Source organism: Stegostoma tigrinum, chromosome 1 (assembly GCF_030684315.1).
Source record: "Stegostoma tigrinum isolate sSteTig4 chromosome 1, sSteTig4.hap1, whole genome shotgun sequence".
NCBI lineage: Eukaryota > Metazoa > Chordata > Chondrichthyes > Orectolobiformes > Stegostomatidae > Stegostoma > Stegostoma tigrinum.
The window spans coordinates 100,827,992-100,845,752 of record NC_081354.1 but is presented as its reverse complement, the minus strand read 5'-3'; the positions used below and the strand labels follow the sequence as shown (position 1 = coordinate 100,845,752).

Below are 17,761 nucleotides of genomic sequence, written 5' to 3'. Positions count from 1 at the left end.
AATGGGGGATTCAGCAATGGCAATGCCACCAAATGTTAAAAGCAGTGTTTAGATTCATGCCATGCAAATGCCAGGCAATAGTACTTGATACTTTTCAGATCAAGCCTGGATACTAACGAGATACTTGCTGTATCTGCACATGGACTGCGTCACCATCTGAGGAGTCACAGATGTGAATATTGTGCAGTGACATCCCCACTTCTAACATCATGATGGAGGGAAGGTCATTGATGAAGAAGCTGAAGATGGTTGGGTATAGGGCATTTTCTTGAAAAACTGCTGCAGAGATGTTCTGGAGTGAAGATGACTGACCTTCAACAACTACAACCATCTTCCTGTATGCCAGATCATATAACTCCAGCACAGAGTCTGCGCCTTGATTCTCACTGACTCTCATTTTGTTCTGCATGCATGATGCCATACTTGGTCAAACGTGACCTCAATGTCACGGGATGTCACTTCACCTTTGGAATTCAACTCTTTTGCCAATGTTTGAATCAAGAGCTGCTTGATAGTAACGTCAATGAAATTTTCCCTCATTTTACTGTTAATCGAGAGTATACTGAAGGTTAATTTGTCCTGCTTTTTGTGTACATGATGTGCTGGGCAATTTCCCAGATACTGACCAGGGTCACAGCTGTACTAGAACTGCCTGGCTAGGTTTGCAGCAACTTCTGAAGGATAAGTCTTTAGACTATCACTGTAAAGTTGGCAGGATCCAGTGCCTCCACTTCTTGGAAACATGTGGAGTGAATCACATTGGCTGAAGACTGGGACCTGAGATGCTGAGAGCTTTGGAGAAAGTCATGATGAACTTGACACTTCTAGCTAAAACGGTTGCAAATGCTTTTATCTTTTGCAGTCAAGTGCTGGTTTCTCCCATTGCTGAGGTTGGGGATATACGTGGAGCTGCCTCCTCTTCCAATAAATTGTCTTAATTGCTCACCACCAATATGACTGGATGTGTCAGGACAGCAGAGCTTAGATCTGATCCATTGGTTGTGGAATCACTTTGCTCTGTCCATCACTTGCTGCTTATGCTGTTTGTCATGCAAGTAGCTTCACACAACATTTTTAACTATTGCTTCTGGCATAGTCCTCCTGTACTCTTCTCTGAGACAGAGCCGATTGCCTGACGTGATGGTAATGGTATAACAGGGGTTATGGCCAGACCATGAGGTTGTAGGTTGTGCATAAATAAGATTCTGCTGCTATTCAAGGCCTACAGTGGCTCATGGATGCTCAGTCTTAAGTTGCTAGGTCTGTTTGAAATCTGACCCATTTAGCACAGTGACAATACCACACAATCACGATGTAAGGTATTCTCAATATGAAGGCATAACCTTGTCTCAAGGACAGTGCAATAGTCACTCTTACTGATATGATCATGGACAGATGCAAGTGCATCTGTAGCAGGCAGACTGGTGAGTTTGGGTTCAAGTTCAAGTTCAAGTTGGTCTTTCCCTCTTGTTGGTTTCCTCACCAGCTGCTGCAGATTCAGTCTAGCAGTGACATCCTTTAGAACACAACCAGTTCAATCAGTAGTGCTGTTGCTGAGTCACTCTTGGTAGTGGACAGTGAAATTACCCCCCAAGAGTACAATATGCACCTTTGTCAATGCCATACTTCCCCCCAGTGTTGTTAAACATGGAAGAGCACTGATTAATCAGCTGAAGGAAGACAGTAAAGAGCAATCAGCCGGATGTTTCCTTGCTCGTGTCAGACCTGATGCCATGGTGCCTGGAGTACTCCTAGGGCAACTCCCTCTCAATTGTATACCACTCTGTTGCCTCTGGTGGTAAGTCTGCTCTGCTAGTAGGACAGGCTATATCCAAGGATGGTGATGGTGGTGGGTGGTATGTGTAAGATATGATTCTGTGAGAATGATGGCCAGACAGTTGCTTGATGCATCTGTGGAGATGGCTCTCCTAATGCTGGCACTTGTCGCCAGATGTTAGTCAGGACGATTTTATAGGATCAACAGGGCTGCTGTCATTTATGGTGATTGGATTGATGCCAGGTTGACTGGTTTCATTCTTTTTTGAGATTTTATAGCAATTTTTACAACTAAGAGGCTTGCTAGGCCATTCCAGAGGGCAGTTTAGAGTCAGTAACATTGCTGTACATCTGCTGTCACCCATAGGCCACACTACGCAAGTACAACAGTGAACCAGGTAGGTTTTTCCGGCAATCAACAATAGTTTCATGGTCATCATTAGACATGTAATTTCAGATATTTATTGAAATCAAGTTTCACCACATGCTGTGGCCATGCCCAGAACATTACTTCAGTTTCTGGATTAATAGTTCAGCAATAATAACAACAGACCATCACCTCCCCCGATCAGTGACCAACATATTCCAGTGTGTCTCTATTCCTGGAGTAGAAGCAAAGAGAAATACCGCTCCTTTTCAGAGACAGCATTCGATCTCCAGTAGTCTGAATTTGGTTGTCAGTATTCAAACAAAAAAAAATTGTTGACTGTCTTTAGCCATCTCTCCCCTCTTAGTACATCCTAAAGAGATATGGTCTCTTTACAGCAGTACAGAAGTTTTCAAACCTATATCCTTTCTTAATTCCTCCTGTTCTGAAGTCAAGGAACCATTCCTACCAAAGTAGTTAGTCTCCCATTTAGCAGTTGATTTTGATTTGTCCAGTTTTATTACAATAGACACATTTATTTTCTTTATATTTGTTCAGAACCAAAACGTTTCACCTTTATTATTCTGTCAGTATTAGTTCTCCTTCTATCCGTTCTCTAAAACTACTATGTCTTCATATTGAACCTAAGCTGGTCCACAGTCAACTCATTTTCTCTAATTTCTCTCTTTGGAGTTCAAGACTTAAAATTTCATTGCCTTTTCCCTTTTCAAATTTTCTCACCTCTATGCTCCTTTGCTTTTTTCTTTCTTCAATTTCCACTTTTCAGCTTCGCCCTTTCCTCAATTTCCATTATCTTCTGTTTTTCCGCTAGCTCAAATCTTTTTATTTTGAGATGGATCTTAGTTAATTCTATTTGTGATATCCCAATTTCAGGTTTCCTTTTTTCTCATTCTAAATACTGGACAATCACTTCAAGTATCTCATCTTTAAGCGATCCTGTTTTTACTTCCACCTTCAATCTATCTGCTAACCCTGTTTAACTTTAGTCAAAGATTTCAAATAATCCACTATTTCTGCTGCTGCCAGAAAAACTCAGTACTATTCAAGCCATCCTTAAATTTTCATGCAATAAACTTCAAAGCACACCACATATCTGTTGCATTTCTTTTTAAGAGAGACACAGATTACAATTAAATCCGGTGAACTCATAATGTCACACAGAGATCTAAAAGCGTTACGATGCCAGATGATGTTTATCGCTGGACAAATCAGATCCCAGACTGAAATCGAGCCCGATTGACTTAATTTTGGCTTCAACAAAGTTGCCGTAAATTTAAAGATTACGAAATAGAAATTAAAAAACTTAATCCCAAAACACTCCCTAACAAAAGTACTCCCGAAGAGAATTATCTCCTCTCACAGAACCACAGCTTCAGTTCAGTTTTGATAATCTGAATGCCTTGTCCTTCAGGTTTCATGCAAATCAGCTCAGATTTTCTCAGCATCAAATAACCCCCTCAGCACTTGAATTTCTTCTGTGTCTTTGAAAGTAAACTACTTACGTGCAGGTGATCTATTTCTTAACAGGTCCTAAACTATCTACCTTTCTCAGGAGTAATTGTTTTACAGACCGAGCTTCTGCAAACACCTAAACAAAACCCAAAGTTGTTTGTTCAAGCTAATGATGTTTCCCCCTAATCAAAACATTCCACAACTTACAGCACCTTCAAAAGTGGAAGCCTAATGAACTACACTGTTACTTTGCCTGTTTGTAATTGCTCCTAACAAAAACAGAACTCCATTGCACACCAGAAACACACACACACACACACACACACACACACACGTAAAACAAAGAACAGTGGCTGCTGAAGATCTAAAACAAAACAAATTGTTAGAGGAACTCAGCAGGTCTGGTAGCACCTGCGGAGAGAAAGCAGAGTTAATGTTTCAAGTCTGGTGACCTTTCCTCAGATAGTCAGGTAGTCAGATTTTCACAAGACTGAAAAGAAATATATTTTCCTCCACTTTAGTCCCTATGTTCTCAAATAATATTAACTGGCTTTTTGGAACAGTGACTTATAGGTTTCCATTGGAATTCAAATGGACTAAACGGAGTAAAAATTATTTTGGGGTATCTCTGGTAGCAATTAGTAAGATATCAAATACATTGACTCAACTCTGTGGGTATTTATGACAACATTCCTTAAATGGTGGTTGAGTATATGATGGTATCTTTCCAAAGCTTCGTGAACACAATGACACACAGTTGACTTGTTAATGGATTTCCTCAAACTTTCGACAACGTTAGAACTCCGATCAGATTGGATCTCAATTGGTGGTCCATAATAAGTTTTAAAAAAAAGGATAACTTTTCCATTAAAGAAATAACGCAGTGTGGAGCTGAAGGAGCATAGCAGGTCAGGCTGATCCTGAATCAAAATGTCAACTTGCCTGTACCCCTGATGCTGCTTGGACTACTGTGCTCCTCCAGCGCCACACGGTGTTATCTGTGACTCCAGAAACAGCAGTTCTTACTATCCGAGTGAGTTATAACTTTTCCATTACATTTCTAGCTGTAATTATCCTTAACTGAATAACTCCTGGGAATTGAGTTGTTATAGTATTAAGTGTAAGAATGTTAGGTGACCTGCTTTCATTTTTCGTTAGAAGCATGCAGCACAGAAATAGCTCTTTTGGCCCTCTCCGTCCATACCAACCAACAAACACCAAACTATACTAATTCCATTTACCTGCACTTGGTCCACAACTTAAAATGCCCTGACATTTTAAGAGCTCACCTAGATGCTTCTTAAATGATAGGATACCTGCCTCCAACACTCACTCAGGCAGTGTATTCCACATTTTTACGGTCAGTGGAGAAAAAAAATTCTTCTGGTCCTCTCTAAACGACATACTCATCACTTCAAGCTTACGCCTTCTGGTCTTAGACACATCTATCACAGGAAGAAGATTAACCAGATCTCCCCTATCTTTACCTCTGAATTCTGAATACTCAGATTTCCACCTCAATCTCTTCCCTTCTGAGGAAAACTAATCTAGACTATTCCGTCTCTCCTAACAACAGAGACTTTCCCTCCCAGAAACCTCTTAGTGAATCTCCTCTGCAATCACACCCTTTCGATAGTGTGGCGATAAGAATCACACACAGCATTCCATTTATGACCGAAACAATGCTCTACAAAGTTGGAACAAGACTTCTCTGTTCCTTTAATCTGTGCCCTGGCTAATCAAGGCAAGCATCCTGTGTGCGTTATTCACCACCTTATCCACCTGTGACATATTCAAGGATCTATGGGCTTCCACACCAATGTCACTTTGTTCCTCAGTATTCTCTAGGTATCTATCAGTCATTGTGTAAATCCTCTCAAAATGTATCACTTTACTTTTGTTAGGATTAAATTTCAGCTACCACTGCTCTGCCCAATTTACCAGTTGATCAATATTAGACTGTAGTTTGAGACCATTTTCTATCTCTCTTTCCTATCTTTACAGTACCACAACTGTCTTTATGAAGTTTTAACCAAGTAAAATGTTTATCAATGCCTGCATTTTCCATATTCTTAAATGTCCCACCAGAAGAATTTCATGCGCTATTCACAGTGTCTAGGTGGTACCACGGTTAGATGAAAAACAATCCATTCTTCATTTGCAGATGTGACAGGTTATTTCCACTTCTTCATCTGAGGTCTGCTGTAAAGTGCAGTGCACTGGAACATTTCCAGCCTCAGCATCAGTGTAGACTATTAACTAAAACAAAAAACTGCAAATGCTGGAAATCAGAAACAAAAAACAGAAATTTCTGAAGAAGAGTCACTGGGCCCAAATGTTAACTTGGCTTTCTCTCCACAGATGTTGCCAGATCTGCTGAGTTTCCCCAGGAATCTGTTTTTGCGTTGTTTGCTAACTAACTTAGCTCTGCATTTGCTTCCTGGGCCTCAATTAAGCAAGACATACCAAACACTTCTTTTAAATTATCCTCATTCTTAAACAGAATTTCAGGTTCCTAACATCTGCCCTTCGTAACTTCTGATGATGGACTTTGCTGAGCCATTCCTCTGGTCGCTAGACATGATGGAAAATGCCTGGAACCTGTTCCTATAATTGTTCCATCACGAGCCTCACCTGAACTTTGTACTTATACATAAAGCTACAACTTTCACTCCTGCTGAATCACTCCCTAGTACAATTCTATTGATGTAACTTCTCAACTATGTCAATTACCACCAATCCAGGCAAGTCACAGTCCAATCCGATGTTATACAACAGAACTGGGATATACTCTGCAATGGAACTGAGATGCACTCTTCACCATACTCTTTTATCAACATTGTGTCTTTCATTAAACTCTCAGGAGGAAGAGCTAAATCATTCTCTAAGAGGAGAGCTTGAGGAGCCCCTGTATTTTAGTATAGTTCTAGGTTTAGATTCTTCCTTTGAAGAAAAAGGTATTATCTTCACTTTAGACAAAATCCCCTACATCTCTCAGCTACCCTATTTCTTTTGTACTCTCAGTTTACTCCCAGTCTTTAGTTGCAATTAAACATACAATCTGATCTATGGTCATTTCCTTCTTGTTTCAGGTCACATTTTTACAAGCACTAACAAAACCCATGGGTTTCCATCACAATCTCCAGCATTCTGAATAAATACATTCCACCATGTTACAACAGAAACATCAGCTTCTGATTTCATCTTCACCCTCATTACTTGTCCCTCTGATCGGAGAAAATTACCTTAGGGTATTCCCTGCTATCAATTCTTTGACCTCGCTACTTGCTTCCTCCACTATCCCACTTTCTGTCCTGTTCAAATTCACAAGGGTGATAAACTTTATGGGTTAACCTATAATCACCAGCCATTTTTGCTGCCTATCTAGCAAGTGTAACCCTGTGGTCTTCAACATGGGTTCTTACTACGGAAGCTAAATTAGATTTTTAAATTCTAAGAAAATGATGTAAGATCTTCAAACATTGTTTCAGCTTCTAATGGTCGCATCCACTTACTAAAATTAATATTACTCCTTTCACATGCTATACAGTATTGCCCAGACTGTTTCCTTGGATTTTGGAAGGTTTGCCTTTATGCATCAGGCACTAACTCCTGCTGCTTTAACCTGTATATTTGAAACATAAAACAAACATTGCTAGAGAAAATACAGTTAATGTTGAATCTAGTGGCTCTTCAAGTTCTGATACTGGCAGATCTGCTGAGACCTTCTCCAGTAATTTCTATTTTTGTTTCAGATGTTCAGCATCTGCAGTTCTTTATTTTGTTAAACTGAATATCCCCAGATTCTGATGTTTCACTCCTGGGATTCGTGGTCTTTTGTGTATTTCCTTTAAACCTAAATACCAAGTCAGTACATCAATTACCTCTGCCTTCTCAGCTCTCTTTCAGGCAACGCTATCCTCTAGTTTACATGCCAAGTCAATCAACCTGGTCTTTGAAAGTTCCCTCAAGACTGTCAGATGTGGCTTGCAGAGAAAGTCTTTCACTGTGTCCAGGGGCATGTCTTAACTGTAGTACAGAACATGACGATTTCCTTCGCCTTATTTATTGATGAAAAACACAACCAAATCCCTGCTGCCCTGATGTCAAACCAATCCTGTACAAATGAGGACTCACGTTTCAATCGGGTTGCACATTGGAAATCAAATTCTATTATTCCTGGAGTAAAGGATATAAAAGCATTGGAGGTGGTCCAGAAACATTTTAAGAATAGTTTCAGGAATGAAAAACTTCTGTTACAAGAATAGATTGACAAAGCAAAGTCTGTTCTCTTTACAGAAAAAGGAGATTAAGAGATCTGATCCAAGGCACTGGAAACCAGACACCTCTCAAACCTCTCAGAGGGAAACTCCCTGGCGATGGAAGAGTAAAGAAACTCAGGACACTCATTTAAGGTGACTGATTTAAAAAAAAAGCTGACGACAGGAGAACTTAAAATAAAATACAGGTAGTTATGGAATGGAATGTACTTATAGACAGTTTGGTAAAAGTAGAATCTATCATGCATTTCAAAAGAGAATTGGATGATTATCTAATGAGAAAATTATTTTAGTGTTAAGGAAAAGGCAGAGGTCAAGAACTGGTTGAGCAGCTCTTACACTGATAGCTTCCATTTGTTCTGTAACCATCCATGATTCTAAGTTCTTAAAATGCCTGTCACAAATGTGGCTGTCATTAGGTCAGCATTTGTTGCCCATACCCAAATGCCCTTGAGATTGAGAGTCCCTTCTTGAACCACTATGCCGATCTGATGTAGATACATTTACGGTGCTGTAGAAAGGGAGTTCCAAGTTTTTGTTCTTAACCTGTTGACCAGTGAAAAGAACAATTTTCTACGTTAGGTTTGTGTGCAGCTTGGAAGAAATCTGCAGGTGAAAGAGTTCCCACACATTACCATCTAGAAGGACAAGGGTGACAAAGCCAGAGATGTGAAAAGTGCTTTAACGGAGTAGTAGTACAGTACATTGTATATACGCTAGAAACTGTTAGCATTGTATATTTATGAGAGGGGGAAGTGAATGATGAACATGGTAAATGAAGACTTGAGCTTGATGGCAGTGGTAGGTAAGTTGTTGGAGGAGATGATGAGGGATAGTATTTACACATATTTGGAAAGGTAAGGACTGATTAGCCATAGCACAATGGGTTTCTGTGTGAGAAATCATGTATTACTAACTTGATCGAATTTTTTGAAGAAATGACAAAGATTGATGAAGACATAGCACTGGACACTGTCTACATTGTCTTCAGCAGGTGCTCAACAAGGTGCCACACGGTAGTCATATCACATTGAACATTGGGAAAGCTAGCCACTTAGATACAAATTGGCTCAAAGATAGGACACAGAGAGTGATGGCTGAGGGTTGATTTTCAGACTGGAGGCCTATTATCAGGGGCATGCTACATGTATTGGTGTTGGGTCCACTGCTTTTTGTCATTTTTATAAATGATTTGGATGTGAATAAAGGAGGTATGGCTAGTATGTTTGCACAGAGCACCAAAACTGGTGGCGTAGTGGACAGTGATGAAAGTTATCTCCGTGTACAACGGGACCTTGATCAGTTAGGCCAATGTATCAAAGCGTGGCAGATACAGTTTCATTTAGATGAACATGAGGTGCTGCATATTGGTAAGGTAAATCAGGGCAGGATTGGTACTCTTAATGGTAAGGTCGTGGGGAGTGATGCTGAAAAAAAAAAGACACCTTGAAGTGTAGCTCATAGTTCATTAAAAGTGGAGTTGCAAGTAGATAGGGTAGTGAAGGCAGCATTTGGTATGCTTACCTTTATTGGTGCATTGAGTATAGGAGTTGGGAGGTCCTACTGCAGCTATACAGGACATTGGTTAGGCCACTATTGGACTACTGCGTTAAACTCTGGTCTTCCTGCTACCGGAAGGATGCTGTGAAACTTGAAAGGTTTCAAAAAAAGAATGCTGCCAAGGTTGGAGGGTTTGAGCTATAGGGAGAGGCTGAATAGGCTGGAAATATTTTCCCAGGAGCAGAGGCTGAGGGGTGACCTTATACAGATTTATAAAATTACGAGGGCATAGACAGAGTAAGTAGCCATAGTCTTTTCCCCAGCGTATGGGGGTCCATAACTAGAGGGTGCAAGTTTAGGGCGAGAAAGGAAAGATTGAAAACCCAAGATTTAAGACCCAAGGGGAAACCTTTTCAACAGAGGGTGGTACATGTAAGGAATGAGCTGCCAGAGGAGGTGGAACAATTACAAAATTTAAAAGGCATCTGGATGGGTACATGAATAGGAAGGATTTAGAGGTATATGGGCCAAAGGCTTTTAAATGGGACTAGATTAATTTAGGAAATCTGGTCAGCATGGATGAGTTGGACCGAACAGTCTGTTTCCATGCTATACATTTCTATGGTTCTAAATGCTAATTTAGAAGACTGCTTGGCCCTAAATGGAGGTTAAATGTTGTTGAAGCTGCACTTGATTAAGGAACATTACTTCAACTCTGACTTGGGCCTTGTAGATATTGGACAAACATTAGGGAGTCTGAAAATGAGTGATTTACTGCAAAACCCATGGCCTGTAACTTACTCTATTTGTGTGCCTGGTCCAGGTCCGTTTCTGATCAATGGCAACATGTAAGATGTTGATAATGGGGTCTCAGTAATATTAATACCACTGAATATCAAGGGGAGATGGACGAATTCTCTCGTTAGAAATGGTAATGGCCTCACACTCGTATGGCATAAACATTACTTCTCTTCTCAGTCAAGCCTGAATGTCGTTCACTAATTGCACTTGAATAGAATCTCAATCTGGCACATAAACTATGCAAAAGGGATCAAATGCATGAAACACAGCTCGCCCTTTTTAAAAAAATCCAGTAACTTCAATGGACAGAAATAGGGCAGACTTAACTGCCTACTTAAGCAACATTCTATATCCAAGGAGGAAATCTACTCCTACACACTACTTTACATTTACTTGAAGCATCACTTTAAAACAGTCATTTATGGTTTTCTTATGAAAGACAGAGTAACCCACCCAGTTACCTTACTGAAGGGTCATTCTCCAGAAGTTCAGTAAGCCTCTGTACATTTTCTGGCTTTATAGATCTCCCAATCAAAGCCTCAGTATTTGAGTAGATCAAGAATGTTGAAACTGCACCTAAGAGTGTTCCAACACCGAGGGAACCAATGCTGTCATAATATAGATTACCTGAGTGAAAAGAATGCACAATATGAACAATTGGTGAAGTCCCTCAGTAGTACCATCAATAAAACAAACATCGTATATGTGGGAACATACCACTTATACATTTCAGACAACTACTGAAAGCACATCGATAAACCTTTCCTCTGCGTTTTCTTTATTTGATTAAATGGATTTGATTTTGCAAAAGTATGCTGTGTGCAGTTGCTTGTACAGATAATAAGAACATGGAACAAGTATGACATACCGATAAACATCAAGTACAGCACTACAATAAAGGTTGGGAAATAAAAATAGAAAATACTGGTTTGTTTCAGATCAGACAGCGCCCACGGTAAGAGAACAGAGTTAATGTACCATGGTTTTTCATTGGAATTTGAGAAGGTTAAAGGTGTAGCACGTATTAAGCAAACGGGGAGGTAACATCAGTGAGCCTCCGACGAAGCACTGGTGTTATGTCCCGCTTTCTATTTATCTGGTTAGGTTTCCTTGGGTTGGTGATGTCATTTCCTGTTCTTTTTCTCAGGGGATGGTAGATTAGCTCCAAATCAATGTGTTTGTTGATGGAGTTCCGGTTGGAATGCCATGCTTCTAGGAATTCTCGTGCGTGTCTCTGTTTGGCTTGTCCTAGGATGGATGTGTTGTCCCAATCAAAGTGGTCTCCTTCCTCATCTGTATGTAATGGTACGAGTGATAGTGGGTCATGTCGTTTTGTGGCTAGTTGATGTTCATGTATTCTGGTGGCTAGCTTCCTGCCAGTTTGTCCAATGTAGTGTTTGTCACAGTTCTTGCAAGGTATTTTGTAGATGACGTTTGTTTTATTTGTTGTCTGTATAGGGTCTTTTAAGTTCATTAGCTGCTGTTTTAGTGTGGTGGTGGGTTTGTGGGCTACCCTGATGCCAAGAGGTCCGAGTAGTCTGGCAGTCATTTCGGAAATGTCTTTGATGTAGGGGAGAGTGGTTATGGTTTCTGAGCCCGTTTTGTCTGTTTGTTTGGGTTTATTGCTGCGGAATCGGCGGACTGTGTTCATAGGGTACCCATTCTTCTTGAATACGCTGGATAGGTGATTTTTCTCTGTGCTGCAGTGTGTGGTGGCTCGTTGGAATAATGTTCTAACGCAGCTTCGTTTGTGGGTGTTGGGCTGGTTGCTCCTGTAGTTCAGTATTTGGTCCGTATGTGTTGTTTTCCTGTAGACGCTGGTTTGAAGTTCCCCATTGGCTGTTCGCTCTACTGTGACATCTAGGAATGGCAGTTTGTTGTTGTTTTCCTCCTCTTTTGTGAATGTTATGCCAGTAAAGGGTATTATTGATGGTCTTGAAGGTTTCCTCTAATTTGTCTTGTTTAGTGATGACAAAGGTGTCATCTACATAGCGGACCCAAAGTTTGGGTTGGGTGATTGGCAGAGCTGTTTGTTCGAGTCTCTGCATTACTGCCTCTGCTAAGAACCCTGATATCGGAGATCCCATGGGTGTCTGTTGGTTTGTCTGTGGGCTTTGTTATTGAAAGTGAAGTGGGTGGTGAGGCATAGGTCCACTAGCTTGATGATGTTGTCCTTGCTGATGAGGTTGGTGGTGTCTGGTGTCTGTGTCTTCGGTTCTTCTAATAGTGTCGTCAGTGTTTCTTTGGCCAGGTTGATGTTGATGGATGTGAACAGGGCTGTTACGTTAAAGGAGACCATTATTTCATCCTCTTCTATCTTGGTGTCTTCGGTGTTCAGGAATTCTTGGGTGGAGCGAATGGAGTGGTGGGAGTCTTCTACTAGGTGTTTTAGTCTTTGGTGTAGTTCCTTGGCTAATCTGTAGGTTGGTGTTCCAGGTAGCGACACTATGGGTCTGAGGGGGCTCCTGGTTTGTGAATTTTTGGTAGTCCGTAGAAGCGTGGTGTGTTGGATCCATCTGGTTTCATTTTTTGGAAGTCTCTCTTGTTTAATTCTCCAAATCTTTGAAGTTTTTTTGAGTAAGGCTGTGATTCGCTTCTCTCGTTGCGGGGTCGGGTCTATCGCCACCTGTTGGTAGGTGTCAGTATCTGCAAGCAGTGCGTTCGCTTTCTCAATGTAATCTGTTCGGTTTAAGATGACTGTCGAGCGTCCTTTTGTCTGCAGGTAGGATAACGATGTTTTTATCTTTTTTCAGTCCTTTTAAGGCTTTCCTTTCTTGTGTATTGAGTGTGTTTTCTTCCTTTTTTCTGCTTAGTGTTGGTGCGACTGTCTGTCTGATGGTTTGCTGGGTTTCTTCTGTGAGTTTGTCGTCTTTCAACGCTGCTAAGAAATCTTTCTTGTCCGCATTCCGGAGTCTCAGTAAGAGGATTAAATTACGGCTTCCGGGATGCGGACAAGAAAGATTTCTTAGCAGCGTTAGAAGCAACACTGAAAGACAACAAACTCACAGAAGAAACCCAGCAGACCATCAGACAGACAGTCGCACCAACACTAAGCAGGAAAAAGGAAGAAAACACACTCAATACACAAGAAAGGAAAGCCTTAAAAGGACTCAAAAAAGATAAAAACATCGTTATCCTACCTGCAGGCAAAGGACGCTCGACAGTCATCTTAAACCGAACAGACTACATCGAGAAAGCGAACGCACTGCTTGCAGATACCGACACCTACCAACAGGTGGCGATAGACCCGACCCCGCAACGAGAGAAGCTAATCACAGCCTTACTCAAAAAAACTTCAAAAATCTGGAGAATTAAACAAGAGAGACTTCCAAAAAATGAAACCAGATGGATCCAACACACCACGCTTCTATGGACTACCAAAAATTCACAAACCAGGAGACCCCTCAGACCCATAGTGCCGCTACCTGGAACACCAACCTACAGATTAGCCAAGGAACTATACCAAAGACTAAAACACCTAGTAGAAGACTCCCACCACTCCATTCACTCCACCCAAGAATTCCTGAACACCAAAGACACCAAGATAGAAGAGGATGAAATAATGGTCTCCTTTGACGTAACAGCCCTGTTCACATCCATCAACATCAACCTGGCCAAAGAAACACTGACTACACTATTAGAAGAACTGAAGACACATACACCAGACACCACCAACCTCATCAGCAAGGACAACATCAAGTTAGTGGACCTACGCCTCACCACCCACTTCACTTTCAATAACAAAGCCTACAGACAAACCAACAGTACACCCATGGGATCTCCGATATCAGGGTTCTTAGCAGAGGAAGTAATACAGAGACTCGAACAAACAGCTCTGCCGATCATCCAACCCAAACTTTGGGTCCGCTATGTAGATGACACCTTTGTCATCACTAAACAAGACAAATTAGAGGAAACCTTCAAGACCATCAATAATGCCCTTACTGGCATAACATTCACAAAAGAGGAGGAAAAAAACAACAAACTGCCATTCCTAGATGTCACAGTACAGCGAACAGCCAATGGGGAACTTCAAACCAGCGACTACAGGAAAACAACACATACGGACCAAATACTGAACTACAGGAGCAACCATCCCAACACCCACAACAAAGCTGCATTAGAACATTATTCCAACGAGCCACCACACACTGCAGCACAGAGTAACTACGCAGAGCAGAGGAAAATCACCTATCCAGCATATTAAAAAAAAATGGGTACCCTATGAACACAGTCCGCTGATTTCTCAGCAACAAACCCAAACAAACAGACAAAACGGGCTCAGAAACCATAACCACTCTCCCCTGCATCAAAGACATTTCCGAAATGACTGCCAGGCTACTCGGACCTCCTGGCATCAGGGTAACCCACAAACCCACCACCACACTAAAACAGCAGCTAATGAACTTAAAAGACCCTATACAGACAACAAACAAAACAAACGTCATCTACAAAATACCTTGCAAGAACTGTGACAAACACTACATTGGACAAACTGGCAGGAAGCTAGCCACCAGGATACATGAACATCAACTAGCCACAAAACGACATGACCCACTATCACTCGTATCCTTACATACAGATGAGGAAGGACACCACTTTGATTGGGACAACACATCCATCCTAGGACAAGCCAGAAACACGCACGAGAATTCCTAGAAGCATGGCATTCCAACCGGAACTCCATCAACAAACACATTGATTTGGAGCCAATCTACCATCCCCTGAGAAAAAGAACAGGAAATGACATCAACACAGGAAATGACATCACCAACCCAAGGAAACTTAACCAGATAAATAGAAAGTGGGACATAACACCAGTGCTTCGTCGGAGGCTCACTGATGATGTTACCTAGAATGGTGACGAAACGTCTGAAAACTAACCTTCCAGCTCAACGAGCAAACTCACATCCAGAACCTCAACCTGAGCTACAAATCTTCTCAAAACTCGCTAACAAAATATAGTTTCTGGTGGAGCTCAATATGATTAGTGTAGAATCAATACTAATAGCTGCTATCAAAAAAATAGGAGTAGAGATTATGATCTGAAATTGATTTCCACCTCCACAGAATGCTGCTGGACTAGTTACTGTAGATATATCCAAAATTTTGTCTTTTTATTTCATACTTCCAGTATCTGTGGGTGTTTTTGGAAGATACAAATATTGGTTTATAAACTAGACAGATTTTCAAAGTGTTTTTCAAATTTACAAATATTTAGTTCATATCAGGCAACTGAAGGAAAACATTATGTTGTGAAAAATAGTCACAAGAGTCTACCTTCTTACACTCTCACTGATCATCAGAATAGCATTTTAAACTTTTAAAAATAAATTTGATCTTTCATAGAACTTAGCAGACTAGGAGACCATTCCACCAGTCACGACTTTACCAGTTCTACTTTCCCAGGCAGCAGATTTCAAACCCTAATTACTGAGTAAGAAACTTCTCTTCATCTCACTCCTAGCTCTCCTGACAACTTTGAAATTATGACCACCAATTACAGGCATAACAACTAATGGATCATCTGTCAAATTCTACACTAATCTCAATCATGAAAGGAACAACTGGCTTCATGCTTTCAGTGACAAGGCCATGCTCACTAGAAACAAAGATTAGTATCAAAAATATTAATATGGTACTGTTGCATTACTTAGTAAGGTTTTCATATAGCAGCTAGACAATAATGTTAAATTAAAAAAATAGTAACTTGGGCAACTTCAATAAATGGTAAACTTTCTAAACTAAAGCAAAAGGGTTTTGCTTCAACTTTTATGTAAAAAGATGCTGAACGAACAGATATACTGTTCAATTTTAATTTATCAGACTGCGGTATTTTTTCCCCTCCAGATACACCCTTTCCCTAAAAATTTACAAATTATGATACTAAAACATTTCTCCTTTTTAAACTGCTTTTCACTGGTGAGAGTCTTTCAGAGGAGTTTAACGTTTCAAGGAAGTGGGAAATTGGATTCAGAAAAGACCTCCTATTAGGTCAAGAATTGGAGAATTTTGGATATGTTTAAGGTTAAGGGAAAGTCAGAGAGCAATGGCAAACTGAGGTAACTCATTTTGTTTGAAAGAGGAACAGAATTATTGAATATATATTACCAGTACAGGTGGGAGATAAGAAATTTAAAACAAGGATGGATGAATCGCTCTTAGCAAAATGGATAGTGATATTAGTTATCAAATTAAGTGAACAATCTGAAATATGGCTTTAGCTAACCCAATATAACCTTATTTAACATAGTGAATGCTATGAAATCTTTCAAAATATAAAAATAGATCTTAAAAGGGTATTTTACAAGAACATGTAGCAACATGAACCCCTAAAGTTAAATGCAAATGTAAACAATTGTGATATCTCCAAATTATTTAATCGAGCTCCTATGCTGTTACAAACGCATAAAGAAGTCACATGCAGTTTTTTTCTGAAGGCAGGAAATGGAGAAATATTTGGCTACCCTGTGATTATTTTAACATCTTACCAGTAAGAGATGTCAGCCCCATACAGCTAGCTGCTAACAACACTCCCAACACAGCAGCTGCATCTTCCAACAGAACAACATTAGTGGTTGGATCATGACCATTCATCACTAGGAAACAAATATGATATGTGTTAATGGGTTGGTGGCATAATGAGCAAGTCCTTCAGTAAAACTATCAGCTAATACATGGGCTTTATTTTAGAATCAAGATGTCGCATTATTAGAATATATTATATATGCTAATGAATATCAGAGAAATAATGGGTACCTGCTGCTTAATAATAGTTCAAAAATTATATTAAACATTACAAACATAGTGAAGTTTAGAATACTTTCACATGACATCAGAAGGCTGTTGGGTTCAAATCTGCCATCAAACAGACTTGAGCATCAAGTGTATGCTAACAGATCACTGTTGTTTGCAATAAATGTATAGTATTTACGTGTCAGCTATGGTTCAGTTAGGAGAACACTCAATTGCAAGGTCTGGATTCAAGCTGCTGCCCACTGCTTGAGCACAAAACTCTCAATTTTACACAATTTTACACAAAGGGGCATGAACTGGATTAGAGCTTTCATTAATAATAAAGATGAAGATGAATGACTATGCATAAGTGACAGTTTTGTGATTAAAGGGTTTATTTCAACCAAGATTTTTTGAACACATCTGCTTGCCTCTCTCAGGATCACGTCAAACATTTGCCAATGGCTCATCAAGTATCTGCTGTGCACAGAATCAAAATGAAAATGGCAGGTGCATGGAGTAATGACAAAGTTGCGAAAGTTATGGGGTGCAAATAGTCATTACAATTAGGCCAATGTCACAATAAATTGAGATGGGCCTTCAAGCCAGCCTTCAGCGGTGATATATGATGTCCATCCATGCACATTACTGACAAAAATAGGGTGAGCAGGGTCCTTCGGAAAGGAGACAGAATCAGGAAAACTTGCAACTGAGGAACCCATTGCTTGATGAAAATCTTGTCAATCAATTCCAGTTTACTTCGGCCAATAATTATAAACCTATGAAACTTAAAATATTACTGGTGTCAGCTTCACTGGCAAAACCGATG

General features: G+C 40.3%; 1 protein-coding gene across 5 annotated transcripts in view; it reads right to left on the bottom strand.

Moving 5' to 3' along the window:
- The window catches only part of slc30a9 (solute carrier family 30 member 9), a 130,205-nt gene that overhangs the window by 10,956 nt on the left and 101,488 nt on the right, over positions 1-17,761 (bottom strand). For all 5 annotated transcript variants that reach the window (XM_048530082.1, XM_048530055.1, XM_048530092.1 and 2 more), the window contains 2 exons: positions 16,689-16,796; positions 10,659-10,824 (listed from right to left, as the gene is read on the bottom strand). In XM_048530082.1, coding sequence (XP_048386039.1) covers positions 10,659-10,824; positions 16,689-16,796 — 274 coding nt within the window. The remainder of the gene's footprint in view (positions 1-10,658; positions 10,825-16,688; positions 16,797-17,761) is intronic.